At 37.3% G+C, this 15,589-nt stretch overlaps 1 protein-coding gene across 2 annotated transcripts; it reads right to left on the bottom strand.

The window, feature by feature from the left end:
* Positions 1–2,537: 2,537 nt before the first annotated feature.
* LOC121953977 (tumor necrosis factor alpha-induced protein 2-like) lies at positions 2,538–15,589 on the bottom strand. 2 transcript variants are annotated; one of them, XM_042501268.2, is made up of 12 exons: positions 15,466–15,589; positions 12,057–12,263; positions 10,380–11,025; positions 9,107–9,218; positions 8,635–8,757; positions 7,049–7,143; positions 6,838–6,930; positions 6,610–6,736; positions 5,597–5,716; positions 4,272–4,427; positions 3,936–4,057; positions 2,538–3,163 (listed from the first exon to the last, which is right to left on the bottom strand). In XM_042501268.2, the coding sequence occupies exons 1-12, from the start codon at positions 15,506–15,508 to the stop codon at positions 3,013–3,015; spliced, it is 1,995 nt and encodes a 664-aa protein (XP_042357202.2). In that variant the 5' UTR covers positions 15,509–15,589; the 3' UTR covers positions 2,538–3,012. The 2 variants fall into 2 exon arrangements, with proteins under 2 accessions (XP_042357202.2, XP_042357203.2); XM_042501269.2 differs by lacking the exon at positions 15,466–15,589 and adding an exon at positions 13,324–13,478.

Raw genomic sequence — 15,589 nt, 5'->3', positions numbered from 1 at the left:
TGTGTCCTTTCTGCAACACTTTTTCATGCCTGAGAGGTGACATCAATATGGTTTTATTTTTAAGAACGCACACACGATTTTATAAATTGAACATGCATTTTAGTAACTTCCACGAATGTCTTTAAAACGCGTAATTTGCATGGGTCATATGTCAATATAAAGAGGAACTGCAAATGACTAAGTCGTGCATCACAAAATGCATGTGCAAATTATTAAAATGCGTATGCAATTTATAAACAGGTGCGCGAAATAGAAAGTGTGAATGTGTTTTAAAAAAATAAAATGATTCTGATGCCACCTCCCACGCTCCGTAAGCAACAGCCGAGGACAAAAGACATTATGTCTTCAGAATGTCCATCAGTACATTCATCCATCCATCCGTCTCATTTTCGCAACGCAATATCTCAAGAACGCCTTGAGGGAAATTTTTCAAATTTGACACAAAAATCCACTTTGACTCAAGAATGAAATGAATAGATTTTGGTGGTCAAAGGTCACGGTGACCTCGTTTGTCTCATTCTTGTGAACGCGATAACTCAAGAACTACTTGAGGGAAATTTTTTTTCAAATTTGACACAAAGTTCACGTGGACTTAATGATGACGACCTGGATAAGGTTTTGGTGGTCAAAGGTCATGCTCACCATGACCTTGCATCTGTCTCATTGTCATAAATGCAAAATGAATGATGAAAATTTCCTCAACTCAAGAATGAACTGATTAGAATCTGGTGGTCAAAGGTCAAAGGTCATGGTGACCTTATAAAACATGTTCTTGGCCATGGTCTAATGACGGTGGTGCGGCGGCTGCAACAGAAATAAAACTGCTAATGTTTTAAACATCCATCACCGTGCTTCTCGTAAATGTCATCGCCAGAGAAGTCGCAGAACATCACTCACACACAAACGCAGTCATCTCGCAACTGTGTTTTTTCAACATAACAAAAATGACTTCACCTTTGAGAGACATACAAACAAAATCATCCCGTCATGTTATTTTCATCTGAGAAACATCGCAGGAATAAGATCTATCTTGAGTTTTAATGACGCCCAAATCGTCCTTCGTGCTTTAATTTCAGATTGGAAGACTGCAGTGGTCTTTAAATCAGAGGTCAGGTCATAGACTCTGAATAAAGACTTTTAACTGAAATCACATTTTTCCTGAGTGTTGTTCTTATATTGTCTATTTTGTGTTGTTTTTAGGGATTATGATATGGTGTTGCACTGATTTGAAGCATGTCTTCTTCCTGTTATTATTATTATCTTTTTGTTTCTCTCTATCTTCTGCACTTTTTAAAAAAAATAACAATGTTAATATGTTGCACGTAGAATATTGCATAGAAATTTCTTTTTTGTATAAAATGGAAGCGAAGCATTTTATTTTGCAATAACTGATGGAGAGTGGGTGGGATTTAATACGTTTTTTACTTCCTCCCACTCCTTTTTGGATATGTTTGTATGTTTGTGTAAAAATATTCTTATCATATCATATCCTTATTGTATTTCATTCTATTTTTTTAAGATATACAAAAAGCAAAGTTCAAATTCAAATTCAAAATGTTTGAGATTTTAAGTGATAACACTTTGTGACGTTGGTTTTAGTAAGTGCTATATTACTAAACTTTATTATTATATATATTATTATAAAATACTGTTTAAATTTCGAACACATCTGTAATGGAAACCTGCTTTTTTTTTATGTCGTGTCAGTTGAACTTACCACAGGTGGACTCCAGTCAAGGTGCAGAGACATGTCATAAGAGATTGTGCTGCTGTTTGTAACTTTATGTTTTATAATGTTTTATTGTTTTATGTTTTATTGTTTTATTATGAGAGGGGTGCCCTTTTTTTGTCTTTAGCACCTTCTCCCCTGAAACATCTGTGCAAACTCTTTGATGTGAAGTAACTGGCAGCTTGCAAAACTTTCAGAGCAGCTTCCCCAACACTGTCTGCAACGAGAAAACCAAAACATGACCTCCTAATCTGCGCCTCGACACAATCTCTAAACTCTGCAGGCACAACCCTCCACCTCACGGCTTTGCTTTTGTTTCGAGTTTGCTGTGAGACCTTTTATAGACAAGTGTCCAGTCAGCTGAATTCACCACAGCTGAGTCTAATCAGAGTGCAGAGACATCTCAAGGACGATCAGGATGGATGGGAGACACCTGGGCTAAAAATCAAGTGTCAAAGTAAAGTGTTTGAATACTTTTCTGTCATTTTTCTCTTTTTAATAAATTTGCAAAAAAAACATTAAGTCCTGTTTATAAAGTGTAGACACCGTAGATATTAAGTGCAGACTGATGAGAAGAAATGTAATTTAAATGTCTTAATCAAAAGGCTGCAACATCATAAAATGATTAAAGAAGAGCGAGGCATCTATATACTTTATAAAATTGACTATATGATATTCTGTGTGTCTGTTCATGTGAATTTGCAGTAAAACATTTTATTTTTTATCTACATGATGATTTTGATACTAAGTAAATGTACAACAGATGTAGAAAAAAACATTTTTTCATCAACTCAACCTTGAAATCACATTAAGGTTTCACCAAATTTCTTTATTAAATTATCTTACATTTAACATTTTTCTAAAGTTTTTCCATACTTCATATGACATTAAATAAAAAAATGTAAACCTATAAAAATGAAAGCTTTACCTCTACATTTATTGCACACAATATGAAAATAAACTACACTGATTTGGTTGATTTTTAAAAAATCTATATATACACTTTCAGAGAATTACACTTGCAAACACTGAACTGGTCCTTTCCAAAAACACACACTCAGCAGTAAAAAGTACCACGTTTACTGGCACTGATGTGACCTGTAGCTTACACACTCATACAGCGACTAAAACACTCATCCCATCATTTTACAGTGCGTCTGCAGACAGTAATCTATAACACATAACTCTCACACACAAATCTAACACACACATAACACTGTACAGCCAAACCTTCACATGTTGTTAAAATGAGGAGAACTGAAAGACTTTAAGGAGTTTGCGGTTCATTTGACCTGAACTCCGGAGAAAAACGGACGGGAATCAGCGTCGCCACTAGTTTCCCTCAAAGTGTCCGACAGAGTGTCTTTGACTATTCTCCTGTTGTCTTTCGTGAGGTTGGTCTTGAGCTTGAGCAGAGCCGCAACATGTTTCTCACTGTGGGTAAGAAAAGGAAAAGAAAAACTTTAAAATGTATCGTTTTAATCCCCTAAATTAATTATTAATAATCAAAATATCAGAGCCACTTGAACATGATTGTAGAGTGAAGATTGCATGAGACAAGGTGATCAAATAACGTCAGGAAATGTTATTAGTGACATTATTTCTCAGCATCAGTCCATCCCAAAGATTTATTTTAGTCGAGCTAAAATATATGTTAGTTAAAAGTACAGTATCTAATTTCCAAATCTCTCATTCAAAACAATAATAAAAGATGAGGCAATGTCATCATTGAAGTCAGTTTTTCCCACTTAGAATCTCCTCAGAATTCATTTTCAGGAGGTTTTAACGTGGAGCCAAATTATTTTCTTGTCTCCTCCTCACCAAAACAAATAAAACCAGTGATTTTAACCAATAAAAACACTAAAGAAAGCAGTTAAGCGTTAAAAGTCAGTCTTTCTAGTATTTTTATTTTATTGCAATACTTATGTTTGCTTCAGCGTACGACTGACACAGACAACACTCTGCTTCAACCTGCTGCCAGGAAACATCTGAACAAATTTCCACTTCCTGTTTGCTTTCAGCTGCATCTAAAAAGTGGGTTTGTTTATGCTGACCTCAAAAATCTTGTAAACCTCTCCCAGCATGATGCTATCCTGTCCTTTGTGGGTCAGTTACATTTCTGGCAACAGACCACTGCATGTGTGTGTGAAATATGCTGTTTGATTGGAAGTCATTAAAAGTCCAAAATGAAGAGTGCAAAGGTTACCTGAGGTCAGGATATGACGTTCCCAGAGAGACGACATGCATCTGAAGGGCGGGGAGGTCTTGGAGTTTCAGTACTTCTGCAATCTTGTTCAGGATTTCCTTCAGCCAGTCCTCCCGTGATCCCTGTGAAGACAGAGCAGCGACTTAGATCCACACGCCTCCTGTTTTCGGGAGGATTTAATCTTTTGTGGTCACTGTGGGTTTCCCGTGTTTACTCATTGATCACACTCTGTGGTTAGTTCAGTGACATTTCGTTTCTGATATTGAAATTCGGCCAATAATGAATGTTTCTCAAAATCTACAGCCTGTTTAAAGCAAATGTGGGCTAGACTCTCACCATTTTGACGAATAAATCGTGTAAACTCTCTGCGTCGTCCTTCACGGTCTCGTAGGCCTTCAGCTGCTGCCTCATGTCCTTCAGCTTGATTTGTCCCTTCAGGAGCCTCTTCACATATTCTGCCGTCACTTCCTGGTGCAGCTGGCCAATCAGCTTCTGAAATACAGTCAATTATCGAATCAGAAATTGGTGCAAAAAGTCAACAATTTCATTGTTTTCAAAATTATGACAGTAAATTTTCTCTGAATCTTTCCAAGTTTATAGATCAATACCAATTTACATATTTTACTCTATTAACCATAACAATTTTCTGACTATTTTATGAACTGTACAAAGCAGTTTTCACAACATCCGGGCAGCTATTGTCCATTCATTCAACAATCACTGTGTTTTGACTGGGTAACTTTGTTTGTAGGAGTTATTTAATGGGCTTTTAATTTGTGGCTTTCAGTTATTTTGTGTTATCAGCTGTAAATATTCTGTTATTCCAGCTATTTTTTCAGTTTTTGTAAATATAGAGCACTTTAAAGCAGTTTAGTTGGATTGAAAAGCTAATTTTTTTTACTTTTTATTTTTTGCATGTTTTCTATTATTTTGGATTTTAGGAGCTCAAGTGAGATGCTTGCCTTTTGCTTAACTTTAGTTATTTTTTTTAGGTTACTTTAGGGTTGAAGAAGTGAACTATTGTTTGGGCTCAACTTGAAATAAACTGCTCTTTTTATGTTATGATAAATGCTGTGTAGGATGTCCTTGTCTCCGTGATCGGGAACAAACATTGCACATTAAAGCTACGTTAGGTGGTCAGCTACAAAAAATAAATTTACCATAATGTTACTCTCTGTGGAAAATGATCCCCTGAAGATTACTGTGACAATTTCATTACACAACAACAAATTCCACGACTTTTCCAAGTTTGGAAAATGTGATTGTGAAATTCCATGACTTTTTGGGGTTTTCCATGACCACTGAAAATGTCTCATGTCGACGTCATCTTGATGGAAAATAACAACATTCAGTAATGAGGTATGGAGAACAAAACCCAGCTTCCGCAAAATGTTGTAAGGATTAGGTCCACACAATGTTATATTTTAATGTTGTTAGACATTTAAATATCATCAAACTGATTTTCATTCCAACCAAAATTTAATATTTGTCTGACGTAAGAGCCCAGCTGGGAGTAAACGTAGCTGATTTTATGGAAATAAATCGAAACTTAAGGCTCCCTGAAACAAAAACTACATTCAAAACATCTTAACAACAGCGTGTGCTGGAAGAAAAAGTGTTTGTAAAGTTTTTAAATGTGTTTTGTGTTTTCTTCCATCTACCTGGTGACAAGATTCAGTCGAGCCCTGAAGATCCTGAAGCTCTTTTTCGAGGCTGACCAGCAGCTTCTCAAACAGGGGTTTATTCAGCCAGTCGCTGGTTCCCAGTTTGCGGTACTGCGGCTGTGAGGGACAAACACGGTGCATTAGACATGTAACACTTTCATCAAAAGTAGCAGAGAATTTGAAATGAGAAGATCAAATATTTCTGCAAATATCTTCATTTGAAAAGCTGCGAGGATCTATATTTGATGGATTCTCCTGAGCTATGATTCAATAGTAATTCATTGATATTTTTTTGTTGTTGTTAATGTTTTTTATCTTTTTTAATTCTATTTAGTTGCTCTTGTGTTTCTAACTGTTCTGCCTGTTTGGTAGTTTGCACTAAATGCTTTTATTGTGGAAAAGTTTGTAACCTTTGTTTTACTTTTTTTTTCTTTTATGCTTGGTGAGAAAATTAATGTATCTCTCAATGTTTTCCAACTGTTTGAGGCTCTCACACTGAGCCCCCGGCTTCCTTTTAAAGACAAAAAAGTTTAAAACAGGCTTGCATATTTGAATAAGAAAAAAGACAGCTGCTCACTGTAATTTGTACCAAACAAACAGAATAAAGTAGTGCATGTGTTAGGGACTATTTTCAGTGGGGGATTAGATAGATATACTTTATTGATCTCAAAACTGAGAAATTGGGATAATTAATTAATTAATCCATATTTGGTGTTCTAGTGAGTATTTGTGGCTGCAGGACGGTGCGTTGTGGGAGTGATACAAAACAAACTACAGTGCGTTTGTTTATAATGCAGGAATATGTCACCCAGTGATACAGTGTGGCTCACTGGTGTGTTTTTAATAGTTTTTGGACAATAATGGAGCTCTACGGCACAAAGGACAAAGATACAGCAGACTTTGTTAAACACACAATACTCCTCAAGGAAAATTCACTGTTGGTTTTGGTCTTTTCATGACACTTGTTGACAATATTAAGAATAGTTCAAATATGCTGTAAATAAACTCACCTTGAGGCCATTGTGCACAGGTTTTAATAAATATGTGTGGGCAGATTCTTTCATGTCAATCAAAACATCCAGACAGTGTTTCTGCACGTCCTCCGTGAACAGATGGCTCTTCTTTTCAAAGAAGTCCCTGCAGACGGACCACAAAATTCACATTAGGTTCAGGGTGACATTTTCTCCTTTTTTTAAATTCTTAATATGGCATATTATATATCATTGTCAGAAACGTACGTGAACTGTTCGATACAGCCGAGGTTTGCCTTGATGAGTGGCTGGCTGTTGGGTGTGTTTTTCTTGATGATGTTGTTCTGGAAGATCTTGAACCTGCGCAAGTTGAAAAAAAAGGGTAAATTTACAATTTAACAGTGTTTTGTTGTTAAGCACATGACAAAAATGCCTTCTAAAATGCCATTATTCAATAGAAAATCATCAGCTTTGTTACCTCTGCATTAAATCTTTGAGTTGCACCGTGATCTTCTGAGCCTTGTGCAGATCTCCAACAACTCGCTCAGCTGACGTCACCATACCATTGATAAACTGAAGAAAGAGGGAGGAAACACAGATCAGTGACAGCTCGAGCTGAAATGACTGCTGTGTTTTTAAATAAAGTAAAGAAAGTAGCACTTATTCGTCTTTGAACTGTATACATATTCAGAGTGGGAATCACCTCATAATACAACATTATCACAATATTCAAGTCAAAATACAATATTATTGCAATTTTAAATGTTTTGCTGTGAGTGTTGTGATAGCATATATTGCAATATATTACATGTTTTCAACTGCAAATTCTGTGCCCAAAAGAAAAGTTTGTCAGTATCTGTTTTATCAGTTGAGTTAAAGTTTTCAGTCAGACTGCAGTCATTTTTGTTGCAGCAAAATATATATATATATATATATATATAGTGAACTGAAAAAGCAAACAGATTTGATTATTCTAGAGGGCTTTCAGAACTTTTAGTAGTATTTGTAATTATTTATACGAAAAAAAGAATATTTGGCATCCATGTATTGATAAATGAGTTTCCTCCGTAGGGTGGCTGGGCTCTCCCTTAGAGATAGGGTGAGAAGCTCAGTCATCCGGGAGGAGCTCGGAGTAGAGCCGCTGCTCCTCCGCATTGAGAAGAGCCAGATGAGGTGGCTCGGGCATCTAATTAGGATGCCTCCAGGACGCCTCCCTGGTGAGGTGTTCAGGGCACGTCCCACCGGTAGGAGGCCCCGGGGAAGACCCAGGACACGCTGGAGAGACTACGTCTCTCAGCTGGCCTGGGAACGCCTCGGGGTCCCCCGGGAAGAGCTGGATGAAGTGGCCGGGGAGAGGGAAGTCTGGGTTTCCCTGCTTAGGCTGCTGCCCCCGCGACCCGACCCCGGATAAGCGGAAGAAAATGGATGGATGGATGGATTGATAAATGATTTTCATACAAAAAATCATGATACTAAGTTGTAATGATTTCTTTTCTCCACCTTTTATAAACCATACATAAAAACTGGCCTATTGTTATTATGATTCCCATCTAGTTGACTTTGAACAGAAGAACTGTGGTTTTAACCCTTTATCTGAAAATACAAACATTGTTTTCCTTGTTGGTTAATCTTTTGCTCAATGTTTGAACAGTTTTTTGTCTCCAGTTTGGTTTTAGTTAATACGTAAAAGCATCCTGGAAAATAACGTGCTGAGAAACGTGCTGACAGGCTCCGACTTCCCTGACTAATCCCCGTTTTAAACTGCCCTCTATCTATCCAGCGCCTCCATCTTCCTGCTCCCCTCTGGGCAAGACTCCACCAAATTATGCATTTTGCATCATCCGGCAGTTTTGCAGATTCTCAGGCTATTGCTCAAACTACAGGCTGAGTGTATTTTTACTGATTTTTCTTTAAAAAAACACTGCGAGAGAGTTTAGAGTGAACCAGAACAGTAAAGTTATGAGGCAGAAAAAAAACAAAAACAATGAGCCTAAACTCGCTGTAAAGTTCAGTAAAGCTCAGAGGAGCAGCAGATTCAGGTGTGTCTTACTGATGATAATGTACCTGGATGATGTCGTAGGCCACAGTGCTGACGAAGCAGCCGTCCTCTCTTTTTGGCTCCTCTCCTTTATTCCAATCCTGCTCTGCTTCCTCCAGAATAGCTCCGACGTACCTTGTCAGCTCACTCTGAAAACACAAAAACATGCTGCTGTCACACATTACATATCGCACGCATATATGAGACACGTGATTAAATCGAACAATTGTGCTATTGTACAATTGTGCGCTACAATGTCCTTTACTACCCAAAATAAGTGTTGAAACTTGAAATAATATTGACAATTTAGGTATTAATTTCAGGGGAGATCACCAAAAACACTAAGATCCATCAACAGAGGTCCATGAATACCCACAAAAACCCAACTACACCTGAACTTAATTAAGGAGGGGTAAAAGTTCAAGTAGAGCTACCAAACCCAACCAAACTTAAACTGAAAACAACTAAAGTGAAGCAGGTAGCAGCAGCTGATGTTACCTGCTGTTTGTCCAGGTATTGATGCTCCAGAGGGTCCAGTGACTCTTTTGGCAGCAGCTTTCCCAGCGATTCGACATTGATCTCGCTGGCCAGCTCTGGATTCTGAAGGATTCTGAAACAGAGAGCAGATATCCCAACTTTAATCGACACCTGGAGAAACAACAAGATCATGACTTCATGTCAATTTTGCACTCTTTCACATCACAGAAGTTAAAAATCAATCTTGCCTCATTTTCTCCGACTTCAGTTTCAACATATCGAAATAAGACCAGGCAGCAACTTGTTGAATTCAAGAAAAAGTCAACTGCCTTGTGAACATCAGGCTGTGACTCAACCCAAAACAAACAGTAAAACCAAAAATCTGTCTTTTTGCTGAGTTGCATCTGGATGTATTTTGTAATTCACTTTGGGCACAGAGCTGAAGATTTTTCGCAACGGTTTTCTACACGGTTTCACAACTTTAGGGTGAGATGTTTTGTCCAATAATTGACCCGAGCAGCTGAAGGCAAAAGCGAAGCTTCCTCATTTATTCCACTGATTTCACGCAATAAAATCATGAAGGGACAGATTCAGATGAGAGATTAGGTTAAAGAAAGTTCTAGATGTGGATTGTGATCTGTTTTAGGGAGGCTTTGCAGGACTTGTTGGTTACTGTTTGGTAACAGTATTACCAGTGAAAGCAGGCAGGTTTGCACAAACTGAAATTAAGAATATAAAATATGCAAAATGGAAACACGTCAATTTTGTAAAAACTCACATTTATAGCAAAAATGATACTTGCACTCAAATGAAGTACTTTATCTGTACCGTACACTCATTTAATCAGAGTATTCGGATCAACTCTAGTATTGTGAAATTTGTCTTAAGGGGGGAACAAGACGAAGAGTTTATCATCTGGAAAGCACGAAGGTCTCAGTAAATATTGTGGTAATCTTTCCTCTGATTAGTTTGTAATACTTCTTCAGTACGTGCAGATGCTCTGGGCCTTTCGTGGCAAGAGTGAGAGCGTTGAGCACCAAAAATACTGAGATAATTATAGTACAATATTTGCTTAAAAATGTAGTGGTGTAGAAGTATAAAATAGCCTAAAATGGCAATACTAAAGTAAAGCAATGCCTCAAAAGTGTACTTATACACAGTGTAGTTGTTGAGAAATTTTGGCCCACTTTGGATTAACGTGATGGATTGACAGATCTACACACTGACAGCTGCCACCAAGACAGAAAAACTCCAACAGAATGGACCCAAAAATACTTTACATATAAGTACTTACTGTGGATAGTACTCGTTCACCCAGCGCAGGAGGAAGGTGCAGTCCTTGTCATCCAGACCAAAGTCTGCGATCTTCCTGAGTCTGGCGCTGAGGGTCTCATGGTACAAGCTGGCGTAAAAATTACAGATGTCCAGCTCAGGAGGGTAGCAGTTCTTCAGCACGTTCACCACAGACTGCAGGTCCTCCTTCAGCCGCCTGCCCATGCTGTGGAGGTCCGCCTGGATCGTAGACTGGTCCACCTGGTCAACAGGAGGCGTCTGAGGGTCCGTGTCCATCTGCTCCTCCACCAAGCTGCGAAGCGTCGAGTCGTGGAGCTTCCCCCAGCCGCTGGGCCTCCAGGCCGGAGGTGTGTGATCCCTCTGTGACCACAGCTTGTCCTGGTCCTCCTGCTGCTTCATGGCCCTCACAGCAGACGTCAGAGCCTCTAAGCTGACCTGTCCCAAACTGAGAGACAGTTTCAGAGTCTCCAGGACATGTTCCTCCAGGGCCCTGTAGTCTGCAGCCAGCTTGTTGACTTCTTCATCATGATGTGCCAGTGCCTCGGCCTCCCTGACATCCCCAAACAGACCCTCTTCTTTCTGGTTCAGTCGCAGGCCGACTTCATAAAAGTGTTTTGCCTCCAGCATCTGATCAATTCTGACGATCACTGAGGGAGAAAAGTAGCAGATGACGTTTATGACGAAGTAATGGATAAAAGAAATACAGATTGCATTTAAGGCTACAGCTAACAGTTGTTTTTACGATGGAAACATCTGCTATGTACTCGCTTACCACAGTTCAGTGTTCAAACTTCAACTTTTAGTTTAGTTCTTTCTCCAAATATTACAAAAATGATGAAAGAGAAAAACAAAGAAAAATGCACAGAGCAGTAGCAGACATCCACAAATACAAGTAGACAAAATTAAAATGACTTAATAATGGTTTAGAAAAAGAGGCCTTTTATCGGTTTGGTGTGACTAATTGCACAAAACTCCCAAAGATTTTGCTCGCTACAATGTTTGTGAAGAAAGGGAAGCAGATCTTCATGTTTCAGAGGGTTAAACTTTGAAAACTGAGCAAATTGGCTTGAACTTTCTTTCAGAAGCATCGGAAGAAAGCAATGAGCAACTTGAGAAGAAATGACCCAATAATTAGAAAGGCATTAGTGAAAAGTACAAAAAAAGGCCTGAAAATTAGTTTATAACAAACAATCAAAATAAAAAATAGAGGGTTAAAAAATGAGGAAATTACATGTCAAAAGTGCTTTAAAATAATCCTGTAACAAACGTTTAATATTAAATTATAATAGTTATGAATAACAAAAATATTCGATTTTTTTTCTTGCCTTTTTTTTCTTCTTTTTTTAAAAATATAATATATCTATTTTTTTCAATCTGTGAAAATGTTCTGCCATGTTGGTCGTTGCCTTTTTTTTCTCATGTTTGTGAAAAAAAAGTCATAATTTTGTTCAGGGTTCACAGGTTTTCACAGGTTAAACCATCAAACATTAAGCTTTTTTCTTTTGTTACAAAACCTAAAATAACAGTTATTATTAGCTGATATAATATTCATACTGTCATTATTTGTAAACATATCTCAGGTTCATGCAGCAATAATCTTTGTGATGTTTGTTATCTGGGGAAGTGAGTCAAATTTAAACACATTAAATTATGAACTTTTTTGTGAAGATTAACTGACCCTTTTGGGGCTCCTCCTCTTTTGGTGATGTTTGGCTGTCAGTGGGGGAGGGCTCGCTGCTGTTGGGAGGGGACCGCCGTCTGCGGCCCCTCCCGAAGGTCCATTTGTGATCCTGGAGGAAGTTGAACCTGAAATTGTCTGGCTTCGTTAGCATCGTTACCCGGGAGGAAGGACGCGACCAGCGGTCTAAGAAAGGCTGCGATGGTTCTACATGGAGACAAAAACATTTTTTTTATTTATTAAAAAAAATCCAGAAAAGCTCAAATTTCATTGCATGAACTAACGTTTAGCTTTTATTTAAATTCTACACCGTAAATTACCTTTATATCCATATTTGTATGTTTTACTTTGCTGTTATAAGGATGCCAATCCCCCCTTTGACGATCAAATGACAAAAACAAAAAACAAAGTTTTTAAGTCAGCTAAACAACTAACTGCTCCCATAGACCTGTGTTAGTTTCACAATAAAAGCCAAACTCGTTTTTTTGATCAAACAATTGCTATTTTTTTGATAAATGAATAAATACATGAATAAATGAATGCAATCACACAAGAGAGACAGTATAGTGTAAAAACTAAAATGTCTCCAAAACACCTTGTGTAATGGTATTGCCTGAATAAGAAAAAAGGAAATTAGGCCTACATAATAATAAAAAAGCATGAATAAAAATAACTAAACAAAACAGATGCAAAAAATAAGAACATGAAAAAACAGGACAAGGGTGTAACAGTAAATAAAAACACAAACATGCAATGAAGGGGCATATGTTTTTTCTTATTTTTTCGCTTAAAAATGAGTTTTTGCACATTAAATGACTATATAATAGTGTTTTCTCATATTTTATGAAAAAAAAACAAGTTTTATAGTAGTTAGCTAAACAGTTCAGTAACTGCTCTTAGTGTAACTTACATCCTGTTTTATTTCAGATTAAAAGCCAAATTAGTTATTTCATGGTATCAAAGAATAGGTGCTAATTTAGGTGCTCATTAATGCAAAGTCAAAGAACTTTAAAAAAGTCACGTGAAAAAGACAGAATGTGCAATCAACACTTGAAAAAACAGGACATTGTAATGACAGTAAATAAATGTCCTAAATATCAGTTTAACATTGATGAATAAACATAAAAACACAAAAACAACACAAAACCATTATCTTTAACAGTTATTGTAATGTGGCGAAAGTTGCTCAGAAACTTTTTTTAGAAGAATGAAACACATAATTAATCGGTCCGGACATGCAGATAATTTTCCAGCAGCTCTTACTCACCCGGATCTCACAGTCGCTGCTCTGTTACTAACAGTTCAGCTGCTCTGAGCTGGTGATTTTAAAGAGGCTGGAAGGCTCCTCCTGCTCCAGATGATGTAAAGAGCAGCGGAAAGTCCACACACAAACACACACACACACACACACACACACACACACACACACACACACTGGGCTTTTTTTAGACACACTTGTGCAACTTGCCTTGGTAAGGAATGATATATCTCAACAGCACTTTCGTGGAGGGTTATGAAATTTTGTAGAGACATTCAAGTGACCCCCTCACTTCTCTATAGCGCCACCAACTGGTCAAAAATTAGATTAGATATCCTCAAAACTAATGGTTGACTTTTGCCAAAAGGAAATGGCATTTTTTCCGTTTATTTCACAGTTTTGTTTTCATCTGTGAGTGCAGCTAATGTATTTTTTTAGTGATAAAACACATTATCAGCCGCTTTTTGACACAAAGAAATCACATCATTAGAAAATAAGCAATCTGAGGCGCTCAGGAAACAACCCACTGCTGAGCGTCAGCAAAATCCAGGCAATGATTTATGATTTAAGGAAAAAGGAGGCGTCTACGGCTGTACAGGCACAGAAGCCCAAAATACTGACAGGGAACAACTTCAAAATGAGCCCAGAAGACCACAAAGAGATGCAAAGGAACTGCAAAAAGATACAAAATGATCACAAAGGGACAAAATAACCACAAAGAGACAAAAATGACTCCAAAGAGACATAAAATAACCCTAAAAAGTCACAAAACGACCACAAAGAGATGCAAAGGAACTGCAAAGAGATTAAAAAAATGACCACAAAGGGACATAAATGACCCTCAAAAGACCCCAAATGACCCCAAAGAGACAGAAAATGACCACAATAAGACACAAAAGGATCACAAAGAGACACAAAATGCACCAAAAAGGCACAAAATTACCAAAAAAAGATGCAAAGGAACTGCAATGTTATTAAAAAAATGACCACTAGGAGACAAAAATGACCACAAAGAGACATAAATGACCCTCAAAGACCCCAAATGAAAGAGAGATACAAAATGACCACTAGAAGACAAACATGACTCCCAAAAAACCCAAATGCCCCCAGAAAGACACAAAATGACCACAAAGAGATGCCAAGAGACAAGATATCCACAAAAAGGGGCAAAACAACAACAAAGCGACACAAAACCAAAAACCAAAAGAGAAACAGCATGACTCCAGTGACACAAAATGATCCCAAAGAGACACAAAATGACTTCAAAGAGACACAAAGTGACCACAAGGAGATGCAAAGGATCTAAAAAGAGACAAAATAACTTCAAAAGGGTCAAACCAACAACAAAGAGAAACTAAAGGACCACGAAGAGACACAAAAGCTAAGTGCATCTTTGACAATTTTGTAATTTTAAACTGAAATATTTAATTTATTATTATTACTTATTACTTTGTGGTTTTATTACAAACGTAAGTGTCTTTAAGTGTTCTTGAATTACTTTAGCATTACTTTTATTTTAGCATCAAATACAGTTCTATTTCAAATTAATTCTATATTTTATGTATATGTATCTTTTATTCTTTTATTTATCTTTTACTTACCTATCTATCTACATATATATATATATATATATATATATATAATATTTTTGTTATCCTCTCTTCTATATTCCCCACTCCCCATCTTTTTATTTTATTTTATAATATATGCTATATTTCATATAATTTAAACTGTCATTCTTACACTATGAGTTTGATCAATGCAGCCAAACAATGGTAATCCATAGGAGCTACATACAGTAAGTCATACTTGGTCTACCGCTTTTGAACATTTGGACCAAAACCTATTTATTTATTTTATTTTAAATGTTAAAAAACATATGGATTTTATAAGTAAACCCTGAATTATTTTTAGAACTTGAATTGTTATTTTTTTCATAACAGAGGGAAACACTGTTCAACGGGAGAAACACAGTTCGTTACCACATCTGTTGGTTTTTCTCTGACAGCTCTCGCTCAGCTCACCATGCTGCTAAAAAGCTTCATTTCATCAAACTTCTTACATGCAGTATTTATTTTGTGTTTTAATATCATATCAAAACTTCGGTATGTGCAGTTCCATCTTCTGACATCTATGAACAGTTTTTCTCACCTTCTGCTGTGGAGGATCTGCAGGGGAAACAGCAGCACTGCATCGTCGCTCCTGCAGGCAGCTCGCTCACAGGTGCGTGATGTTCCCTCGTCTGTTCAACACTGAGCGCAAATGCTGAGTGACT

This window comes from Plectropomus leopardus, chromosome 14, assembly GCF_026936395.1.
Source record: "Plectropomus leopardus strain MGB_pleo_1.0 chromosome 14, ASM2693639v1, whole genome shotgun sequence".
NCBI lineage: Eukaryota > Metazoa > Chordata > Actinopteri > Perciformes > Serranidae > Plectropomus > Plectropomus leopardus.
The sequence above is the reverse complement of the archived record's forward strand: the minus strand, read 5'-3'. Positions and strand labels throughout refer to the sequence as shown.

Coding starts and splice junctions, on each gene's coding strand:
- LOC121953977 (XM_042501268.2), bottom strand. CDS start 15,508: ATGCAGTGCTGCTGTTTCCCCTGCAGATCCTCCACAGCAGAAG. Junction 11,026..12,056: donor AGAGGAGGAGCCCCAAAAGG/GTCAGTTAATCT, acceptor TTTCTCCCTCAG/TGATCGTCAGAATTGATCAG. Junction 8,758..9,106: donor AATACCTGGACAAACAGCAG/GTAACATCAGCT, acceptor TTGTGTTTTCAG/AGTGAGCTGACAAGGTACGT.